This window comes from Muscardinus avellanarius (genome assembly GCF_963383645.1).
Source record: "Muscardinus avellanarius genome assembly, chromosome: 21".
NCBI classification, from domain to species: domain Eukaryota; kingdom Metazoa; phylum Chordata; class Mammalia; order Rodentia; family Gliridae; genus Muscardinus; species Muscardinus avellanarius.
Window position 1 is genome coordinate 23,466,767 of NC_137807.1, and position 19,556 is coordinate 23,486,322.

Consider the following 19,556-nt stretch of genomic DNA (forward strand, 5'->3'; position numbering starts at 1 on the left):
TGGGATTCCAGGCATGCACACCATACCCAGCTCCTTCCCTATTCTAATGAAATAGTGTCCCTGCCATGTTTCTTCCCTAGCTGCAGGGAGGGTCTGTCTCTGCGGGTCACTGAGGCCCAGAGGAGGTGCTGATGGCTCCCTGCAGCCAGGCACAGCAGCACCCACCTCAGGAGCTCAGCCCACCAAGAGGCTCCTTGAACCAGGAGGGTGATGGAGGAGGGGGCCCTGCCCAGCTGTGGGCTCCAACAGAGACTGAGGCCCAACAGGCTCAGCAGACAGGACCTGGCCCACCGCCACAGCTCAGTCCGCAGGAGCCTGGGCCTGAGCCTGGGCCTGACCCGAGACCCCCCCAGGGAACTGCGCGGTAGGACCAGGAGAATATTCCACGGTCTCTTCTCCCTGAGCCCTGAAGCTCCTGTGACTCAGCTGCCCAGGGGAGGTGGCCTGAGGCACCTGCCGCTCAGCTGCTCAGGAGAGAGGGCACAGAGGACAGGCAGAGAAACACGGGAGCCAGGCTAGCCCTGCCAGCCCACAGCCCAGCATGGCCTCTCCAGTGCTCACCTGGCTCAGCCCCGTGCTCCTCCACCTGCAGCTAGGCTGTAATGGGGACAGCAGCTATCTGTGTGGACTCGAGCTGCCCACACCCCTACTCCTACAGCACCCTGCCCTCCCGGCCACAAACGCAGATCCAGGCTCCATAGAGAGCACCTCACCTGTTCCTCTGGATTGTGTGTTTGTGAAGAGCTGCACACACAGTTTTCTCTCCATCTCTGACTCACACCAAGCACAACGGTGGGGACTTTCACAGGGACAGGGTCTCTGGAACCGGACTGTCCACTGAGGCCACTGGCACCGCCTCCCTCCTCTGCTGAAGAGGCAGGGGGCAGCTGGCCGTGGGTGGGCTGGACGCCCTGCCCCCAGCTCTGAACCAGGGGCCTGGGGTCACCCTGAGAGGGCAGCGCTATGCTGAGCCTCCTCCACCAGCAGGGGACAGCAGAGACCCAGGCGCTGCAGCCAGGACACAGGCTGGTGCTGCCCAGGGGAGCCCAGGAGGGGGCCAGCCTGGGTCAGCAGGGTGTGCAGGGCATGGCCCGTGGACTGGACGTCAGCACAGTCCATCCTGGACCTGTGTGGCAGTGCCCAATCCTGAGCGTCAGTCAGCATGTCATGGTGTCCAGCGCTCTGGCAGGAGCTGGGCTCAGTGGACCTCACAGAGCAATGCCTGGGGGGCCTGGGCCAGGGTAACGAGGCTGATCCTGCAGGAAAGGGGAGCCCACCCAGTCAGGTGGTCTCTAGAGGGCCCCGCTCTGCCACCGGGCTCCAGCAGGGTCAACAGCCCTCTGACCTGAGCCAGGACACCCACAGCCCTGGGGGGTGGGGACAGTGGTCCTGAGTGATCACTGGGGGGTGACTGTGGCCCGGGGCTTGAGACCAAGGCTGGATTTCTGCCCAGAGAAGCAGCTGCAGGGCGTGGGTCTCCACCGGCCTCTGTCTCTTCTCCCCACACAGCTGGTGAGAATCATCCCCAGGACCAGGGAGGAGCCAGAGGACAAATTTGCATAACCCCCAAAACCACTGCCTCCAAAGGCCTCAGAGGGTACAAAGGCGGCCGTGGAGCCAGGTTGTGCTGCACACAGGGCTGTGGGGCAGCTCCGCCATGGCCTGCACCCGGCTCCTTCTCCTCCTCACCCTCTGCACAGGTGACCTCCTCAGCCCCGTCTCCAGGCGTGGCCTCCCCAGGCTGCCCTACCCCCTGTCTCCTCCCAGGATGGAGAGAGGGAGGCCCTGGATGGTCCCAGGTTATGAAGCGCCCTCTCCCCTTTTCTCTTGCAGGCTCTGTGTTCTCCTACGAGCTCACTCAGCGCCCGCCAGCTTTGTCGGTGGCCCGCGGGGGGACGGCCACAATCACCTGCTCTGGAGATGCCCTGCCAGATAGATACGCAGATTGGTACCAGCAGAAGGCAGGACAGTCCCCTGTGCGTGTGATTTACAAAGATAGCAAGCGGCCCGCGGGGATCCCGGAGAGATTCTCTGGGTCGAGCTCAGGGACCACAGCCACGCTGACCATCAGCAGAGTCCATGCCGAGGACGAGGCCAACTATTACTGTTCCTCAGCAAACAGCGATGGTACTCAATCCACAGTGACAGAGAGAGATGGGGAAGAGAGACACAAACCCTCCCTGCCTGCGTCCCACATCGCCAGCCCCAGGAGCACTGAGACGCAGCAGGACATGTCTACACAGCCACCCACATCCTCCCCAGCTGCGCCTCCTCCAGCCTCCAGCCTCCAGCCGCCCTCGGCCCAGGTGGACACGGGAGGACTGAGGCAGAGTCAGCAAGACAGCGTGGCGGGCCTGCTGTGAGCCAGAGCGAGCAGAGGGAGGCTGGACCAGTGGAGGCCAGGAGGGTGGACACGTCCTCCGTGGTCACGGTCCCTGGGTGGCCCTGTGTGTGCCGTGGCCACTCCATTTCGGATCTCAACGTCCAACCCTGGAGCTGCTCAACTCCCAGTCCTGACACCCATATCCTTGGAGCCCGGCGTCCTGAGCAGAAAGCCCCATGCAGGGGGCCTGGAAGCTGCACCCAGAGCCCCTCAAGGGCTGAGCTCCTACCCACCCCACTCAGACTCTGGCCGCTCTCAGAGGCCGCCCTGGAAGGTGCTGAGTGAGCAGAAACCTGCCTCCCTGTTCCTTTCCCTCCTCAGAGAGCTTCAGTCTCCTGGCTGTGTGAGGCTATGAGCCTGGGGCTGGCCCTAAGTTAGGAAGCCCTAGAGGGCCTCAGCCCAGAGCCGGGAAAGCTCAGCGATCAACTGCGGCTCACGGGTCCTTCTCCTTCTGCCACGGGGCCTCCTCTCTGCTGTGTAGACAGTGAGTGTTGTCCTCCATCTCAGATCGGCCCGCAGGACGCCGGATCTACAGAGCAGGCTGTCCACAATTGGCCATGAGGGACCTCGGAGCCCGGGCTACAGTTAAAAAATGTGTTTTTTCTCCTGACCCCCCGTGTAGACATTCAAAAGTTCCCCTGGATCCCTCATTCCTAGCGTCCATAACATGAGGACACAGTCGGACACACCAAGCACTCTTTGTCAGGAAGGAGCTACCCTATGGGGATCCAGGCACAGCTGGACTAGCGCCATCCTGTCTACACTGCGAGCCAGCAGGAAAGCCAAGCAGGGCTGGGGTGGAATGAGAAGTGGAATGCCCCAGCTTCAATCCCTACTACAAAAATATAAAAATAAAGTACGAAATAGGAAACCTTTCACTGGTAACGGATAAGGAGCATGAATTCATTTCTAATAGCTCTGCCCAGTCCAAGGCCCTGCACCAGCAGAGTTGGTGTCACAGGAGGTTTCCACGCTCCATCTTCCTGAGACCGTGAGAAGGAAGGTCCCACAGGACCGAGGCAGTGCTTCTGCACTTTCATTAGGTACCCTCTGTGCCTTCCAGGAGAGCAGGGCCCTTAGGACTAACCCCTGCCTGAGAGGTCAGCCTTTAATTCTGTTACCTTGAGGGCAAAGTCCACAAACACTTAGGCCCAGCACTGCCTGATCGCCACCCACACTCTAGAGGAAATGGCCAGACCTCAGTGGGTCCTATGGGACTCTCTCCTGGGCTGTGACGCCCTCTGGCTCCGTCATAGGGCGGCCCTGGCTCCCCGCCTGGCCTTGTTGCTGCTGGGCATTGGCTCTTCTCCTGGGATCTGGCTGCTTTCCATGAATCTCAGCAGGACCCTCTGACCAGGCCGGTGGGTGCGTCCTGTGGCCTGTGTGCATCTGTGTAGTATGTGGAGTGTGTTTAGGGGGCCTGGTTCACTCTGTCCACTCAGTATTATCAGGTTCCTCACGCATAGGAGGCCGTGTTCACTGATGGTCTAGGTCCAGGTCCTGGTGCTCAGCAGGGAGATGGCCCGTGAGCACTGGACACTGAGTCCCACAGGGTAGGTGGGACCTGATGACGGGCTGTCCACAGACCCCTGGAGAGGACGTGGGCACTGGACACAGAGGACGTTGAAGGAACCACAGTGAGAGATGGGTCCCTGTGCGTCTCGGCTGTGCCCACACTGCGTCCGAGCTCGCCTTGTAAACACAAGCTGTGTGTGAGACATGAACAGAATGTGAAGCTTCCGTCCCCATCCCTCCACAGGTCACACAGCACACGTATTTAGGACACAGTTCACTTTGTTTCTTTCTACATAAAGTCTCCACTCACTGTTGGTGGTTGTTGGAGAGGTGACGTGGGAAGGAGGAAGGCTTTGCACTAGGCTCCTGCAGGCCCTGCCGTGTGGGGAGGAGGAAGCCGTAGACCTCGCCTTCTATTCATGGCACCTGTGTGTGGAGGTTCTCTGGGTCAAGCTCCCTTACGGAGTCCAGGATGAAGAGAGATTTGCTAATCATGGGCTCCTGCTGTCTCTGCTAATCTCAATCTTCAGACCTCACGGCTGGGAGGCTGCTCTGCTGTCTGTGTCTAGGGCTCAGCAGCCAACACCACCCACTTGACTTTCACCCACAGGGCACCCAGAGAAGCCATCCCTGGGCCTCTGTCTCCATGTGGCTAGCCCTGATACCTCTCTGCAGATGCCCCACTATCCCAGAGCCAAGAGCAAGATGCCTAGGGTCACCCTGCTGAATCCTCCTCCAAAAGCCTGTGCTCGTTTTCCATGGCAACCAGAGCCCCTCCTTGGTCCTGGGGAGACAGGGCCGCAGAGAGAAGAGGGGTTACCCATGGGGCCTGGTGCCTGGATCAGGGATTCACACCCTTACAGAGGCTCTGAATCTCACCTGCACCCAGGACACCTGAGCCTCCCAGGTCCAATGTGACACGGCCACCAGGGGACAGCAGAGACCCGCCTGCCCAGGCCCTGGGGATGGGTGAGCTGGGCCTCAGGAGATAGTGCCTATTTATTTTTGGTGAATTGTAGTCATCATTTTAAGGAGTCCATGATGGCAGAGACACACACGCAAACACCATCCATTCAGCCCTTCCCAGCTCCACCCCATTCCCCCCTTCTCCCTCTCCTCATGTTTGGCTTAGTAGGTGATTTGATAGGTTTGTGAATGGAAGTCCTTCCTCCTTTCTTCCTCCCTTTCTTCCTCCCTCTTTTACTTCCTTTCCTCCCTTCCTTCCTTCCTCTCCTCCCTTTCTCCTTCCTTCCTTCCTCCTTCCTTCTTTCCTCCTTCTTTCTTTCGTATTGAGAATTGGACTCGGGTGCTCTCTATCTCTGAGCTACATCCTAACTTTTTATTAGAGACAGGCTCCTCCAAGTTTCCATACCGATCTCGTCCCTGAGATCCTGTTTCCTGGGCTCTGAGTATGTGGAGTTACAGGCTGCGCAGCGCACAGCACACGCCAAGGCTCTGTCAACAGTCCGTGTGCACATTGACACCGTAGGATTTCGTCTGGCTCCGCTCAGGAGCTGTGTGATCTTGACAGGACCCTGCACTGCCCTGTGTCTGGCTGTCACGTGGAGACTGGGGTCAGCAGTCACTGTTCTGTGGTGAAGGGACCTCTGAACGGAGCTTAAACTCCTGAACACCTGGACTCTGCAGGAAACTCACTGAGAGAAGCCCTGCAGCCTCACACCAAGATGGCTCACCTCCCTCCTGGGCCAGGATTCCACTCAGCAAGGTGATGGGCTTCCTGCCAGGACAGTCACAAGGTCAGCCCTGTCCCTCCCAGGACCCTCTGGGCAGGACCAGGTCACCCAGGCCAGGACTCCAGGCGGCAAGGAAGATGCAGACACGTCCCCTCTGGGCTCTGCATGGCCAGGGCATCAGGAGAGTGGACGAACACCATGAAATGGAAGTCACCTGGACTGTGGGACAAGCAGGCAAAGGAGGGCCCCATGAGTTGGGTGCTGTGTGCAAGGTCCCCCTCTCCTCCTATGCCCTGGGCTGAGCCTGCCCCAGACACCACCAGGCTCCTCCTTCAGCCTCCTGAGCTGGGCTGCTTTGCATAGAGGCAGCTCTCTCCAGCAGGGGATAAGAGAGGCCAGGGGGAAGGCAGCCCAGCCTGGCCTGGGGAGCAGCCTGCACCTGCACCATGGCCTGGACCGCCCTCCTCCTGGGACTCCTGGCTCACTGCACAGGTGCTGTCTAGAGACCACCCAGCCAGCTCAGCAGGGCCAGCCTGTGTGGGCAGAGGCTCAGACCTGTGCAGAATGGGGCTGGGGGCTGGGGCTGACCTCCCCACCCTGGGCTCACTGGCTGTGTGAGCCTGAGGGGCTGTGTCTGCTCTTGTGTTCAAGGCTCCATGCTCCAGCCAAGCCCATGGCGAGCTGGTGGGGAGGCTGATGGAGGGTGATCTCTGTGCCCAGTGAATCCCTGAAGCTGAGCCAGGCCCAGAGAGGGGGCTCCTGGGATTGTTTCTTCTTCACCTGCACATAACTCCTGTCCTCTGCCCGCAGGCTGCGTGGACTCCTATGAGCTGACTCAGCCCTCCTCGGTGTCCGTGACCCCAGGACAGACGGCCAGCATCACCTGTGGGGGAAATCGCATTGGAGGATACAATGTGCAGTGGTACCAGCAGAAGCCAATGCAGGTTCCTGTGCTGGTCATCTATAGTGATAGGAGACGGCCCTCAGGCATCCCTGACCGATTCTCTGGCTCCAACTCGGGGAACACGGCCACCCTGACCATCAGCAGGGCCCAGGCCGAGGACGAGGCTGACTACTACTGTCAGGTGTGGGACGGCAGTGCTGGAGCTCACAGTGACTCAGGCCCAGGTGGAAGTGAGACCCAAACTTGCCCAGCCTGGCCCGCGGCCCCTCCCTGCAGCTCACAGCACAGGAGCCCCTGCCACAGTTATAGGCATGGTTTTCACATTAATATTATTTAAAAGAACTATATTATTTCACTTATGGGATTTTTATAAGATACCTGAACAAACACAGTAAATTTGCAAATAATATCCTAGTCCTCCAAAGAGAATTCATTTCAGAGACATGTACCCACATTGCCAAGGTTTCTGAAAACACTAATAGAAGAATATTTTTACCAGTGATTCAGTAATTCTAAGTTTTAACCAGGCATGGGTAATTTTGTACGTGTAAATCTACCTGTTTATCTGTAAATTTAATGAAGTGAAGAAAATGTATTTTTATGAAAAACTTTGTTTTCCATCTAAGACGTGATATAAATATGTAAGACAGATTTCATTGCCAAAACAGAGAATGAGAAAAGGGTGTAAAACACCTCACAGAGCAAAGCATGTAGCCATACCGTAAATAGTTTCACTAGTTCTTAGAAAGATTTTACTTTCATTTGGTAGGTTACATGACACATATTGTTATAAAGTTGTGCACATCCCATTTTACTGTGGCTCTTGGAGTGGGATGCTATGAGACCCTGCAGTGGTACTGGACAGGGCCGACTTGAACCACTCAGAGGACACGTGCTTAGAGTCACCTGGAGCAGGAAGCTTCCTCCACCCAGAGGACACAGGAGTGGACTGAGGAGAGGTGCTGGTGCAGGAGGCATGGTGGGGGCTGTGGACCAGCTGCCCAGCAGCTCCTAAGCCCAGCCCTGCTCCTGCCCCATCCCACAGGCACAGCAGCCCCACTACCGTGATCTCTCCTGGCCTCCAGACCTCGTGCCTGGCGACCTCCCAGCTCTGGGAGGATGCTCCCTTCTGTCCCATGTTGTTCTGGGCCTACAAGAACCTGGAGACCACGACAAGCTATTCTTTAAAAGGTGTGTGATTCCTACCACAGACTACAGAGCCCTGTCCCAAAACCCCTGGTCCACACTGGTATTCTTGCACAGGGCTTGAACACAAGGTATCTGCCCTCAGGCTCCCAATCCCTGAAGGAGTCCAAGAAGTGGGGCTGCAAACAGACACCATTGCTAAGGCCAAAAACCAAATGGGAGCACTTGAAACATGCTTGAGAACCTAATGTGGAATATGAAACTTAAATGGCTGAAAGAATTCAAGAAACCCAGGAGCATGGCAGAGGCCACGTCTGCTCAGTAGTCATGTATTTATAGAGATGTGTAGTTGTCTGGGCTGAGAACTGTTTCTTCAGTGCAGGCAGCTGCCGACCTGGACACAGGTTCTCAGGAACGGCCTGGGTGGAGGAGAGACTGAGTTATTTTTTCACCCTCAGGCTACTGGGTACGTTGTACTGGGTCCAACAGTGACGCTGACACAGGGGACCTCCGTCCTCAGACCAGCACACACCTGCAGGACATGGCGATGGGCCGGGGGGCAGGGTGCCATCCCAGAGGGAAGCAGACACACAGGCCTCCATGTAGGGTGAGGTCCTGGGTCAGCCCCTGCGGAGCTGCAGGACTCCCCACAGGATAGAAATGAGCGTGAGGGTCCCCAAGGGGCAGCTGCGGTGGGGTTTGGGTGGAGGGGAAGGCCATCTCAGGTCAACAGGAGTGTGCAGGGGACGCCCTTGGACTGGAGTCAACACGGTCTGTCCTATTCCTAGGAGGAAGAAGGGGAAGGGGAGGAGGAGGGAGAAAAGAGAAGGAGTGGGAAGAGGAGAAGGAAGAAGAGGAAGAGCAGGAGGAGAGTTATGGAGAGGAGGAGGAGGTCAAGACAAAGGAGGAGAGTGAGGAAGAGGAGGAGGAAGGAGCCGAGAGAAGGGGAGGTAGGAGGAGAAGGCAGAGGGTCATAGTAGACAGAAAAGGAGGAGAGAGAGGAGGAGCATGACAAGGATGACGAGAGGGATGAAGACTGGGACAATAGGAGGAGGACACTTAGGGGAAGAGGAGGTGGAGAAGCAGGAGGAGGAGGGAGATGAAGAGGAGGAGGAGAGGGAGGAGGAGCATGACAAGCAAGAGGAGGAGAGGGAGGAGGAAGAGAAGAACTAGAGCAAAGAGGAGGAGGGGAAGGAGGAAGAGAGAAGGAGGTAGTGAAGAAGCAAGAGGAGGAGAGGAGGATGAGGAGGAGGAGAGAGAGGAGGAGGAGCATGACAAGGAAGAGCAAGAAGGAGAGAAGAACTGGACCAAAGAGGAGGAGGGGGAGGACCCTGCAGTGCTCCCCTGGGCTCCAACTGACCCAGCTGTTTTCAGTTCCATGGGGGCAGCTCCCTACAGGCCCTAAACACACAGTCCTGGCTCCATAGAGAGCACCTCACCTGTTCTCTGGATTGTGTGTTTGTGAAGAGCTGCACACACAGTTTTCTCTCCATCTCTGACTCACACCAAGCACCTGGGTGGGGCCTTTTCACAGGGACTGGGTCGCTGGAACCGCACTGTCCACCTGCCTGAGGCCACAGGCGCCGCCTCCTTCGTCTTCTGAAGAAGCAGGGGGCAGCTGGCACGGGTGGGCTGGACGCCCTGCCCCCAGCTCTCAACCAGGTTCCTGGGGTCACCCTGAGAGGGCAGCGCTGCGCTGAGCCTCCTCCACCAGCAGGGGGCAGCAGAGCCCCAGGTGCTGCAGCCAGGACACAGGCAGGTGCTGCCCAGAAGAGCCCAAGAGGGGGCCAGCCTGGGTCAGCAGGGTGTGCAGGGCACGGCCCTTGGACTGGACGTCAGCACAGTGCTTCCCGGGCCTGTGTGGCAGTGCCCAATCCTGAGCGTCAGTCAGCATGTCATGGTGTCCAGCGCTCTGGCAGGAGCTGGGCTCAGTGGACCTCACAGAGCAATGCCTGGGGGGCCTGGGCCAGGGTAACGAGGCTGATCCTGCAGGAAAGGGGAGCCCACCCAGTCAGGTGGTCTCTAGACAGTCCTGCTCTGCACTGGGCTCTGGCAGAGTCAACAGCCCTCTGACCTGAGCCAGGACACCCACAGCCCTGGAGAGTGGGGACAGTGGTCCTAAGTGATCACTGGGGGGTGACTGTGACCCGGGGATTGAGACCAAGGCTAGATTTCTGCCCTGAGAAGCAGCTGTAGGGCGTGGGTCTCCACCGGCCTCTGTCTCTTCTCCCCACACAGCTGGTGAGAATGGACCAGGGAGGTGCCAGGAAAGGACAATTTGCATAACCCCCAACACCACTGCCTCCAAAGCCTGAGAGGGTATAACCTCTGCCATGGAGCCCAGCGGTGCTGGACACAGAGCTGTAGGGCAGCTCCGCCATGGCCTGCACCACGCTCCTTCTCCTCCTCCTCACCCTTGCACAGGTGACTGCTCAGCCCTGTCCCCAGGCGTGGCCTCCCCAGGCTGCCCTACCCCCTGTCTCCTCCCAGGATGGAGAGAGGGAGGCCCTGGATGGTCCCGGGTTATGAAGCGCCCTCTGCCCTTTTCTCTTGCAGGCTCTGTGTGTTCTCCTACGAGCTCACTCAGCGCCCGCCAGCTTTGTCGGTGGCCGGCGGGGGGACGGCCACAATCACCTGCTCTGGAGATGCCCTGCCAGATAGATATGTATATTGGTACCAGCAGAAGGCAGGACAGTCCCCTGTGCTTGTGATTTACAATGATAGCGAGCGGCCCTCGGGGATCCCGGAGAGATTCTCTGGGTCGAGCTCAGGGACCACAGCCACGCTGACCATCAGCAGAGTCCATGCCGAGGACGAGGCCGACTATTACTGTTTCTCAGCAAACAGCGATGAAACTCAAAGCACAGTGTCAGAGGCAGATGGGGAAGAGAGACACAAACCCTCCCTGCCTGCGTCCCGCGTCGCCGGCCCCAGGAGCACTGAGACGCAGCAGGACATGTCTACACAGCCACCCACATCCTCCCCAGCTGCGCCTCCTCCAGCCTCCAGCCTCCAGCCGCCCTCGGCCAAGGTGGACACGGGAGGACTGAGGCAGAGTCATCAGGACAGCGTGGCGGGCCTGCTGTGAGCCAGAGCGAGCAGAGGGAGGCTGGACCCATGGAGGCCAGGAGGGTGGAGACGTCCTCCGTGGTCACGGTCCCTGGGTGGCCCTGTGTGTGCCGAGGCCACTCCATTTCGGATCTCAACGTCCAACCCTGGAGCTGCTCAACTCCCAGTCCTGACACCCATATCCTTGGAGCCCGGCGTCCTGAGCAGAAAGCCCCATACAGGGGGCCTGGAAGCTGCACCCAGAGCCCCTCAAGGGCTGAGCTCTACCCACCCCACTCAGACTCTGGCCGCTCACAGAGGCTGCCCTGGAAGGTGCTGAGTGAGCAGAAACCTGCCTCCCTGTTCCTTTCCGTCCTCAGAGAGCTTCAGTCTCCTGGCTGTGTGAGGCCATGAGCCCGGGGCCGGCCCTCACTTAGGAAACCCTAGAGGTCCTCAGCCAGAGCTGGGAAAGCTCAGCGATCAACTGCGGCTCACGGGTCCTTCTCCTTCTGCCACGGGGCCTCCTCTCTGCTGTGTAGACACTGAGTGTTGTCCTCCATCTCAGATCAGCCCGCAGGACGCCGGATCTACAGAGCAGGCTGTCCACAATTGGCCACGAGGGACTTCAGAGGCCAGACTACAGTTAAAAAATGTGTTTTTTCTCCTGACCCCCCGTGCAGACATTCAAAAGTTCCCCTGGATCCCTCATTCCTAGCGTCCATAACATGAGGACACAGTCGTACACACCAAGCACTCTTTATCAGGAAGGAGCCACCCTATGGGGATCCAGGCACAGCTGGATCAGCGCCCTCCTGTCTACACTGCGAGCCAGCATGAAAGCCAAGCAGGGCTGGGGTGGAATGAGAAGTGGAATGCCCCAGCGTCAATCCCTACTACAAAAATATAAAAATAAAGTACGAAATAGGAAACCTTCCACTGGTAACGGATAAGGAGCATGAATTCATTACTAATAGCTCTGCCCAGTCCAAGGCCCTACACCAGCAGAGTCAGGTCACAGGAGATTTCCGCCCTCCATCTTCCTGAGACCATGAGAAGGAAGGTCCCACAGGACGGAGGCGGTACTGTCTGCACTTTTATTAGGTACCCTCTGTGCCTTCCAGGAGAGCAGGGTCCTTAGGACTAATCCCTGCCTAAGAGGTCAGCCTTTAATGCTGTTACCTTGAGGGTGAAGGTTCCACAGACACTCAGGCCCAGCACTGCCTGATCGTCACCCACACTCTAGAGGAAATGGCCGACCACAGTGGGTCCTCCTGGGACTCTCTCCCGGGCTGTGACACCCTCTGGCTCCATCATAGGGGTGGCCATGACTCCCCTGCCTGGGCTTGTTGCTGCTGGGGATTGGCTCTTCTCTCTGGGATCTGGCTGCTTTCCACGAATCTCAGCAGGACCCTCTGACCAGGCCGGTGGGTGCGTCCTGTGGCCTGTGTGCATTTGTGTAGTATGTGGAGCGTGTTTAGGGGGCCTGGTTCACTCTGTCCACTCAGTATTATCAGGTTCCTCACGCACAGGAGGCCATGTTCACTGATGGTCTAGGTCCAGGTCCTGGTGCTCAGCAGGGAGACGGCCTGTGAGCACTGGACACGGAGTCCCACAGGGTAGGTGGGACCTGATGACGGGCTGTCCACACACCCCTGGAGAGGACGTGGGCACTGGACACAGAGGACGTTGAAGGAACCACAGTGAGAGATGGGTCCCTGGGCGTCTCGGCTGTGCCCACACTGCGTCCGAGCTCGCCTTGTAAACACAAGCTGTGTGTGAGACATGAACAGAATGTGAAGCTTCCGTCCCCATCCCTCCACAGGTCACACAGCACACGTATTTAGGACACAGTTCACTTTGTTTCTGTTCTACATAAAGTCTGCACTCACTGTTGGTGGTTGTTGGAGGGGTGACATGGGAAGGAGGAGGGCTTTGCACTAGGCTCCTGCAGGCCCTGCCGTGTGGGGAGGAGGACGCCGTAGACCTCTCCTTCTGTTCATGGCACCTGTGTGTGGAGGGGTAAGAAAGTCCAGGAAGGAGAGAGATTTGCCAATCATGGGCTCCTTCTGTCTCTGGTAATCTCAGTCCTCAGACCCCACGGCTGGAAGACTGCTCTGCTGTCTGTGTCTAGGGCTCAGCTGCCAACACCACCCACTTGACCTTCACCCACAGGGCACCTAGAGAAGCCATCTCTGGGCCTCTGTCTCCCTGTGGCTAGCCCTGATACCTCTCTGCAGATGCCCACAATCCCAGACACAGGAGCAATTTTCCTAGGGTCGCCCTGCCAAATCCTCCTCCGAAAGCCTGTGCTGATGTTTTTATGGTAACCAGAGCCCCTCCCTGGTCCTGGGGAGACAGGGCCGCAGAGAGCAGAGGGGCTACCCCTGGGGCCAGGTGCAGGGATCGGGGATCCACACCCTTATAGCCAGCTGTCACTCTCATCTGTACCCAGGACACCTGAGCCTCCCAGGCCCTGTGTGATGTGACCACCAGGGGGCAGCAGAGACCCGCCTGCCCAGGCCCTGGGGATGGGTGGGCTGGGCCTCAGGGGATCTTGCCCTTTTATTTTTGGTGAACTGTAGTCATCATCTTAAGGAGTCCACGATGGCAGAGACACACGCACACATCATCCATTCAGCCCTTCCCTAACCCCACCCCATTCCCCCCTTCCCCTCTCCTCATGTTTGGCTTAGTGGGTGATTTGATAGGTTTGTGAATGGAAGCCCTTCCTCCTTCCTTCCTTCTCCCTTCTGACCTTTCCTCCATCCCTTCCTCCCTTCCTTCCCTCCCTTTCTCCTTCTTCCCTCCTTTCCTTCCTTCCTTTCCTTCCTTCCTTCCTTCCTTCCTTCCTTCCTTCCTCCTTCCTTCTTTCCTGCTTCCTTCCTTCCTAGTGAGAATTGGACTCGGGTGCTCTCTATCTCTGAGCTACATCCTAACTTTTATTAGAGACAGGCTCCTCCAAGTTTCCACACTCATCTCGTCCCTGAGATCCTGTTTCCTGGGCTCTGAGTATGTGGAGTTACAGGCTGCGCAGCGCACAGCACACGCCAAGGCTCTGTCAACAGTCCGTGTGCACATTGACACCGTAGGATTTCGTCTGGCTCCACTCAGGAGCTGTGTGATCTTGACAGGACCCTGCTGCCCCCGTGTCTGGCTGTCACGTGGAGACTGGGGTCAGCGGTCACTGTTCTGTGGTGAAGGACCTCTGAATGGAGCTTAAACTCCTGAACACCTGGACTCTGCTGGAAACTCACTGAGAGAAGCCCTGCAGCCTCACACCAAGATGGCTCACCTCCCTCCTGAGCCAGGATTCCACTCAGCAAGGTGATGGGCTTCCTGCCAGGACAGTCACAAGGTCAGCCCTGTCCCTCCCAGGCCCCTCTGGGCAGGACCAGGTCACCCAGGCCAGGACTCCAGGCTGCAAGAAAGACACAGACACGTCCCCTCTGGGCTCTGTATGGCCAGGGCATCAGGAGAGTGGACTGACACCATGGAGTGGAGGTCACCTGGACTGTGGGGCCATCAGGCACAGGAGGGCCCCATGAGCTGGGTGCTGTGTGCAGGGTCCCCCTCTCCTCCTGTGCCCTGGGCTGAGCATTGCCCCAGACTCCACCAGGCTCCTCCTTCAGCCTCCTGAGCTGGGCTGATTTGCATAGAGGCAGCTCTCTCCAGCAGGGGATAAGAGAGGCCAGGGGGAAGGCAGCCCAGCCTGGCCTGGGGAGCAGCCTGCACCTGCACCTGCACCATGGCCTGGACCCCCCTCCTCCTGGGACTCCTGGCTCACTGCGCAGGTGCTGTCTAGAGACCACCCAGCCAGCTCAGCAGGGCCGGCCTGTGTGGGCAGGGGCTCAGACCTGTGCAGGATGGGGCTGGGGGCTGGGGCTGACCTCCCCACCCTGGGCACACTGGTTGTGTGAGCCTGAGGGGCTGGGGTTGCCAGGACACGGGGCGGGACTGCTCCTGTGTCAAGGCTCCATGCTCCAGCCAAGCCCATGGCGAGCTGGTGGGGAGGCTGATGGAGGGGTGATCTCTGTTCCCAGTGAATTCCTGAAGCTGAGCCAGGCCCAGCGAGGGGGCTCCTGGGATTGTTCCTTCTTCACCTGCACATAACTCCTGTCCTCTGCCCGCAGGCTGCGTGGCCTCCTATGAGCTGACTCAGTCCTCCTCAGTGTCCGTGACCCCGGGACAGACGGCCAGGATCACCTGTGGGGGTAACAACATTGGAAGTAAATATGTGCACTGGTACCAGCAGAAGCCACCGCAGGCCCCTGTGCTGGTCATCTATACTGATAGCAAGCGGCCCTCAGGCATCCCTGACCGATTCTCTGGCTCCAACTCGGGGAACACGGCCACCCTGACCATCAGCGGGGCCCAGGCCGAGGATGAGGCTGACTACTACTGTCAGGTGTGGGACGTCAGTGCTAAAGCTCACAGTGACTCAGGCCCAGGGGGAAGTGAGACCCAAACTGCCCCAGCCTGGCCCGCGGCCCCTCCCTGCAGCTCACAGCACAGGAGCCCCTGCCACAGGGGGCGCAGGTTCCCAAGCCCCTGCCACATATTCCTAAACAGTGGGACAGTCCTGCCCTCTCCACTGATGCCCTGAGACCTGAGCAGGTCACCTGAGTTGACCTGAGCTGCCCCCTCCAGGGCCTCCTGTGAGTTCCAGGCCCCTGAGTCTTAAGCTTCAGGGGAATCCACAGTGATGGGGTGTTCGCTGTGGTTCAGAAGTGCGGCGGGGATGGTTCTAGCCTGGGGCTTGTGCACTGGAGGGTTAAAACAGGTCTGGAAGGAACAGACTGGGACTGGGGATCGTCTGTGATGCAGTGAAGTTGGTGGATATTGGGGCGCAGGATGTCCTGCGTGGGGTCGTGATTAGCAGATGTCTTAGACAAGCTTCCTGCCTGCCCAGGTGAGAGGTGTTTCTTCAGTATAGGCGGCTGCCGACCTGGACGCAGGTTCTCAGGAATGGGCTGGATGAGGAGCGACTGAGTTACGGTTTTCACCCTCAGGCTCCTGGGCACGCGGTCCTGGGTCCAACAGTGACGCTGACACAGGAGACCTCCGTCCTCAGATCAACACACTTTCAGGACAGTGATGATGGGTCAGGGGTGGGGACCTGCCATCCCTGAGGGAAGCAGACACACAGGCCTCCATGTAGGGTGAGGTCCTGGGTCAGCTGCTGCGGAGCTGCAGGACTCCTTTCTAGGCATAGAAATGAGCGTGAGGGTCCCCAAAGGAGAGCTGGGGTGGGGTCTGGGTGGAGGGGAGGCCATCCCAGGTCCAGGGCGGCCTGGACAGGACTGAGGTCAGGAAGGCATGGCGGCCTGGCCCTGCCTGTTCCAGCTCCACCCAGCAGTGCCCGGGCTCCTCCTCCCTCCTCAGGATCCTTCTCCCCATCCCCTGCCTCGCCCCTCATGGCCTCCCCTCTGTCTGCCCCCTCTGTGCAGAGCCTCCCTGCTCCAAGCCAGGGCTGCAGAGGAGCCCAGCCTAACCTGGGCCAGAGCTGCTTGCTGCCCATGTGCGGCAAAGCCATTGGCAGCAGCACCTCAGGGCCTCACAGTGGGAGGGGTCTGCGACAGCCTGGGGACCCTCAATGCTCCCGCCAGGACTCTGGTGACCCTCTCAGCTGAGGCCATCTTGGCTCCTCCTGCTGCTGCACCGGAGGCCACCTGTAGCCCCTGCACATAGCCAGAGCACCTCCATCACCCGTTGCCCTGACCGGCTTCGTCCTCGGACTCGTGGGATATGACCACGAGTCAAAAAGAAATCACAGGCTCCAACTGGGCAGGAGAAAAGCCTGTTAGACATTCCTGCATCCTGTCTTGTCTTCAGCGCTGAGCTTGTCATGAAAATCAGGTGCACAGAACCGACACACCCATTTAAAAGCCTGCAGCTCGGCCGGGCGTGGTGGTGCATGCTTGTAATACCTGCGATTGGGAGGCAGAGACAGGAGGATCACGCTGGTACGAACCCAGCCATGCTGTTTCCAAATAAAGATATAAAAATAGGTCTGGGAGTGTAGCCCAGAGGTAGAAGGGCTTCTAAGAACCCTTGTACCACCAATACATACATACATACATACATTCCTGCAGCAATTCAAGAGAGAAACCGCACATTGGCAGTTAATTTGTTCAATATATATTCTTTTTTTTGTAGTCTTGGGGTTCTAATCCAAAGGTATTCTACCCCTGATCTACACCCTCAACCCTAGTTCACTTTTATTTGAAACTGTCTGAGTAGGTTGATGAGAATCTCACTACTTGCAGAGGCTGTCCTCAAACCAGCCATTCCCCAGTCTCAGCTTCCCAAGTACTGGGATTCCAGGCATGCACACCACACCCAGCTCTTTCCCTATTCTAATGAAATAGTGTCCCTGCCATGTTTCTTCCCTAGCTGCAGGGAGGGTCTGTCTCTGTGGGTCACTGAGGCCCAGAGGAGGTGCTGATGGCTCCCTGCAGCCAGGCACAGCAGCCCCCACCTCAGGAGCTCAGCCCACCAAGAGGCTCCTTAAACCAGGAGCCCTGCCCAGCTGTGGGCTCCAACAGAGACTGAGGCCCAACAGGCTCAGCAGACAGGACCCGGGCCACTGCCACAGCTCAGCCCACAGGAGCCTGGACCAGAGCCTGGTCCTGACCCGAGACCCCCCCAGGGAGCTACGCGGTGGGACCAGGAAAGTGGTCCGTGGTCTCTTCTCCCTGAGCCCTGAAGCTCCTGCAACCCGGGCACCCAGGAGATGTTGCCTGAGGCACCTGTTGCTCAGCTGCTCAGGAGAGAGGGCACAGAGGACAGGCAGAGAAACACGGGAGCCAGGCTAGCCCTGACAGCCCACAGCCCAGCATGGCCTCTCCAGTGCTCACCTGGCTCAGCCCCGTGCTCCTCCACCTGCAGCTAGGCTGTAATGGGGACAGCAGCTATCTGTGTGGACTCGAGCTGCCCACACCCCTACTCCTACAGCACCCTGCCCTCCCGGCCACAAACGCAGATCCAGGCTCCATAGAGAGCACCTCACCTGTTCCTCTGGATTGTGTGTTTGTGAAGAGCTGCACACACAGTTTTCTCTCCATCTCTGACTCACACCAAGCACAACGGTGGGGACTTTCACAGGGACAGGGTCTCTGGAACCGGACTGTCCACTGAGGCCACTGGCACCACCTCCCTCCTCTGCTGAAGAGGCAGGGGGCAGCTGGCCGTGGGTGGGCTGGACGCCCTGCCCCCAGCTCTGAACCAGGGGCCTGGGGTCACCCTGAGAGGCAGCGCTATGCTGAGCCTCCTCCACCAGCAGGGGACAGCAGAGACCCAGGCGCTGCAGCCAGGACACAGGCTGGTGCTGCCCAGGGGAGCCCAGGAGGGGGCCAGCCTGGGTCAGCAGGGTGTGCAGGGCACGGCCCGTGGACTGGACGTCAGCACAGTCCATCCTGGACCTGTGTGGCAGTGCCCAATCCTGAGCGTCAGTCAGCATGTCATGGTGTCCAGCGCTCTGGCAGGAGCTGGGCTCAGTGGTCCTCACAGGGCAATGCCTGGGGGGCCTGGGCCAGGGTAACGAGGCTGATCCTGCAAGAAAGGGGAGCCCACCCTGTCAGGTGGTCTCTAGAGGGCCCCGCTCTGCCACCGGGCTCCAGCAGGGTCAACAGCCCTCTGACCTGAGCCAGGACACCCACAGCCCTGGGGGGTGGGGACAGTGGTCCTGAGTGATCACTGGGGGGTGACTGTGGCCCGGGGCTTGAGACCAAGGCTGGATCTCTGCCCAGAGAAGCAGCTGCAGGGCGTGGGTCTCCACCGGCCTCTGTCTCTTCTCCCCACACAGCTGGTGAGAATGGTCCCCAGGACCAGGGAGGAGCCAGGAGAGGACAAATTTGCATAACCCCCATCACCACTGCCTCCAAAGGCCACAGAGGGTACAACAGCGGCCATGGAGCCAGGTTGTGCTGCACACAGGGCTGTGGGGCAGCTCCGCCATGGCCTGCACCCCGCTCCTTCTCCTCCTCACCCTCTGCACAGGTGACCTCCTCAGCCCCGTCTCCAGGCATGGCCTCCCCAGGCTGCCCGATGCCCTGTCTCCTCCCAGGATGGAGAGAGGGAGGCCCTGGATGGTCCCAGGTTATGAAGCGCCCTCTCCCCTTTTGTCTTGCAGGCTCTGTGTTCTCCTACGAGCTCACTCAGCGCCCGCCCGCTTTGTCGGTGGCCCCCGGGGGGACGGCCACAATCACCTGCTCTGGAGATGCCCTGCCAGATAGTTACGCAGATTGGTACCAGCAGAAGACAGGACAGTCCCCTGTGTGTGTGATTTACAATGATAGCGAGCGGCCCTCGGGGATCCCAGAGAGAATCTCTGGGTCGAGCTCAGGAACCACAGCCACGCTGACCATTAGCAGAGTCCAGCCCGAGGACGAGGCCAACTATTACTGTTACTCGTGGAACAGCGATGGACCTAAAGCACAGTGACAGAGGCAGATGGTGAAGAGAGACACAAACCCTCCCTGCCTGTGTCCCACGTCGCAGGCCCCAGGAGCACTGAGATGCAGCAGGACACGTCTGCACAGCCACCCACATCCTCCCCAGCTGCGCCTCCTCCAGCCTCCAGCCGCCCTCGGCCCAGGTGGACATGGAAGAACTGAGGCAGAGTCAGCAGGACAGCTTGGCGGGCCTGCTGTGAGCCAGAGCGAGCAGAGGAGGCTGGACCCATGGAGGCCAGGAGGGTGGACACGTCCTCCGTGGTCACGGTCCCTGGGTGGCCCTGTGTGTGCCGTGGCCACTCCATGTCGGATTTCCTCAACGTCCAGCCTTGAGCTGCTCAGCTCTCAGCCCTGACACCCATATCCTTGGAGCCCGGCGTCCTGAGCAGAGAGCCCCGTGCAGGGGACCCGGG

At 59.0% G+C, this 19,556-nt stretch overlaps 1 protein-coding gene across 1 annotated transcript in view; it reads left to right on the forward strand.

Annotated features, from left to right (window-relative positions):
- Positions 1-6,038: 6,038 nt before the first annotated feature.
- The window catches only part of LOC308278190 (immunoglobulin lambda-1 light chain-like), a gene marked incomplete at both ends in the record, with an annotated part of 74,391 nt that continues 60,873 nt past the window's right edge, over positions 6,039-19,556 (forward strand). The window contains 2 exons of the mRNA XM_080717813.1: positions 6,039-6,084; positions 14,821-15,116. Coding sequence (XP_080573939.1) covers positions 6,039-6,084; positions 14,821-15,116 — 342 coding nt within the window. The remainder of the gene's footprint in view (positions 6,085-14,820; positions 15,117-19,556) is intronic.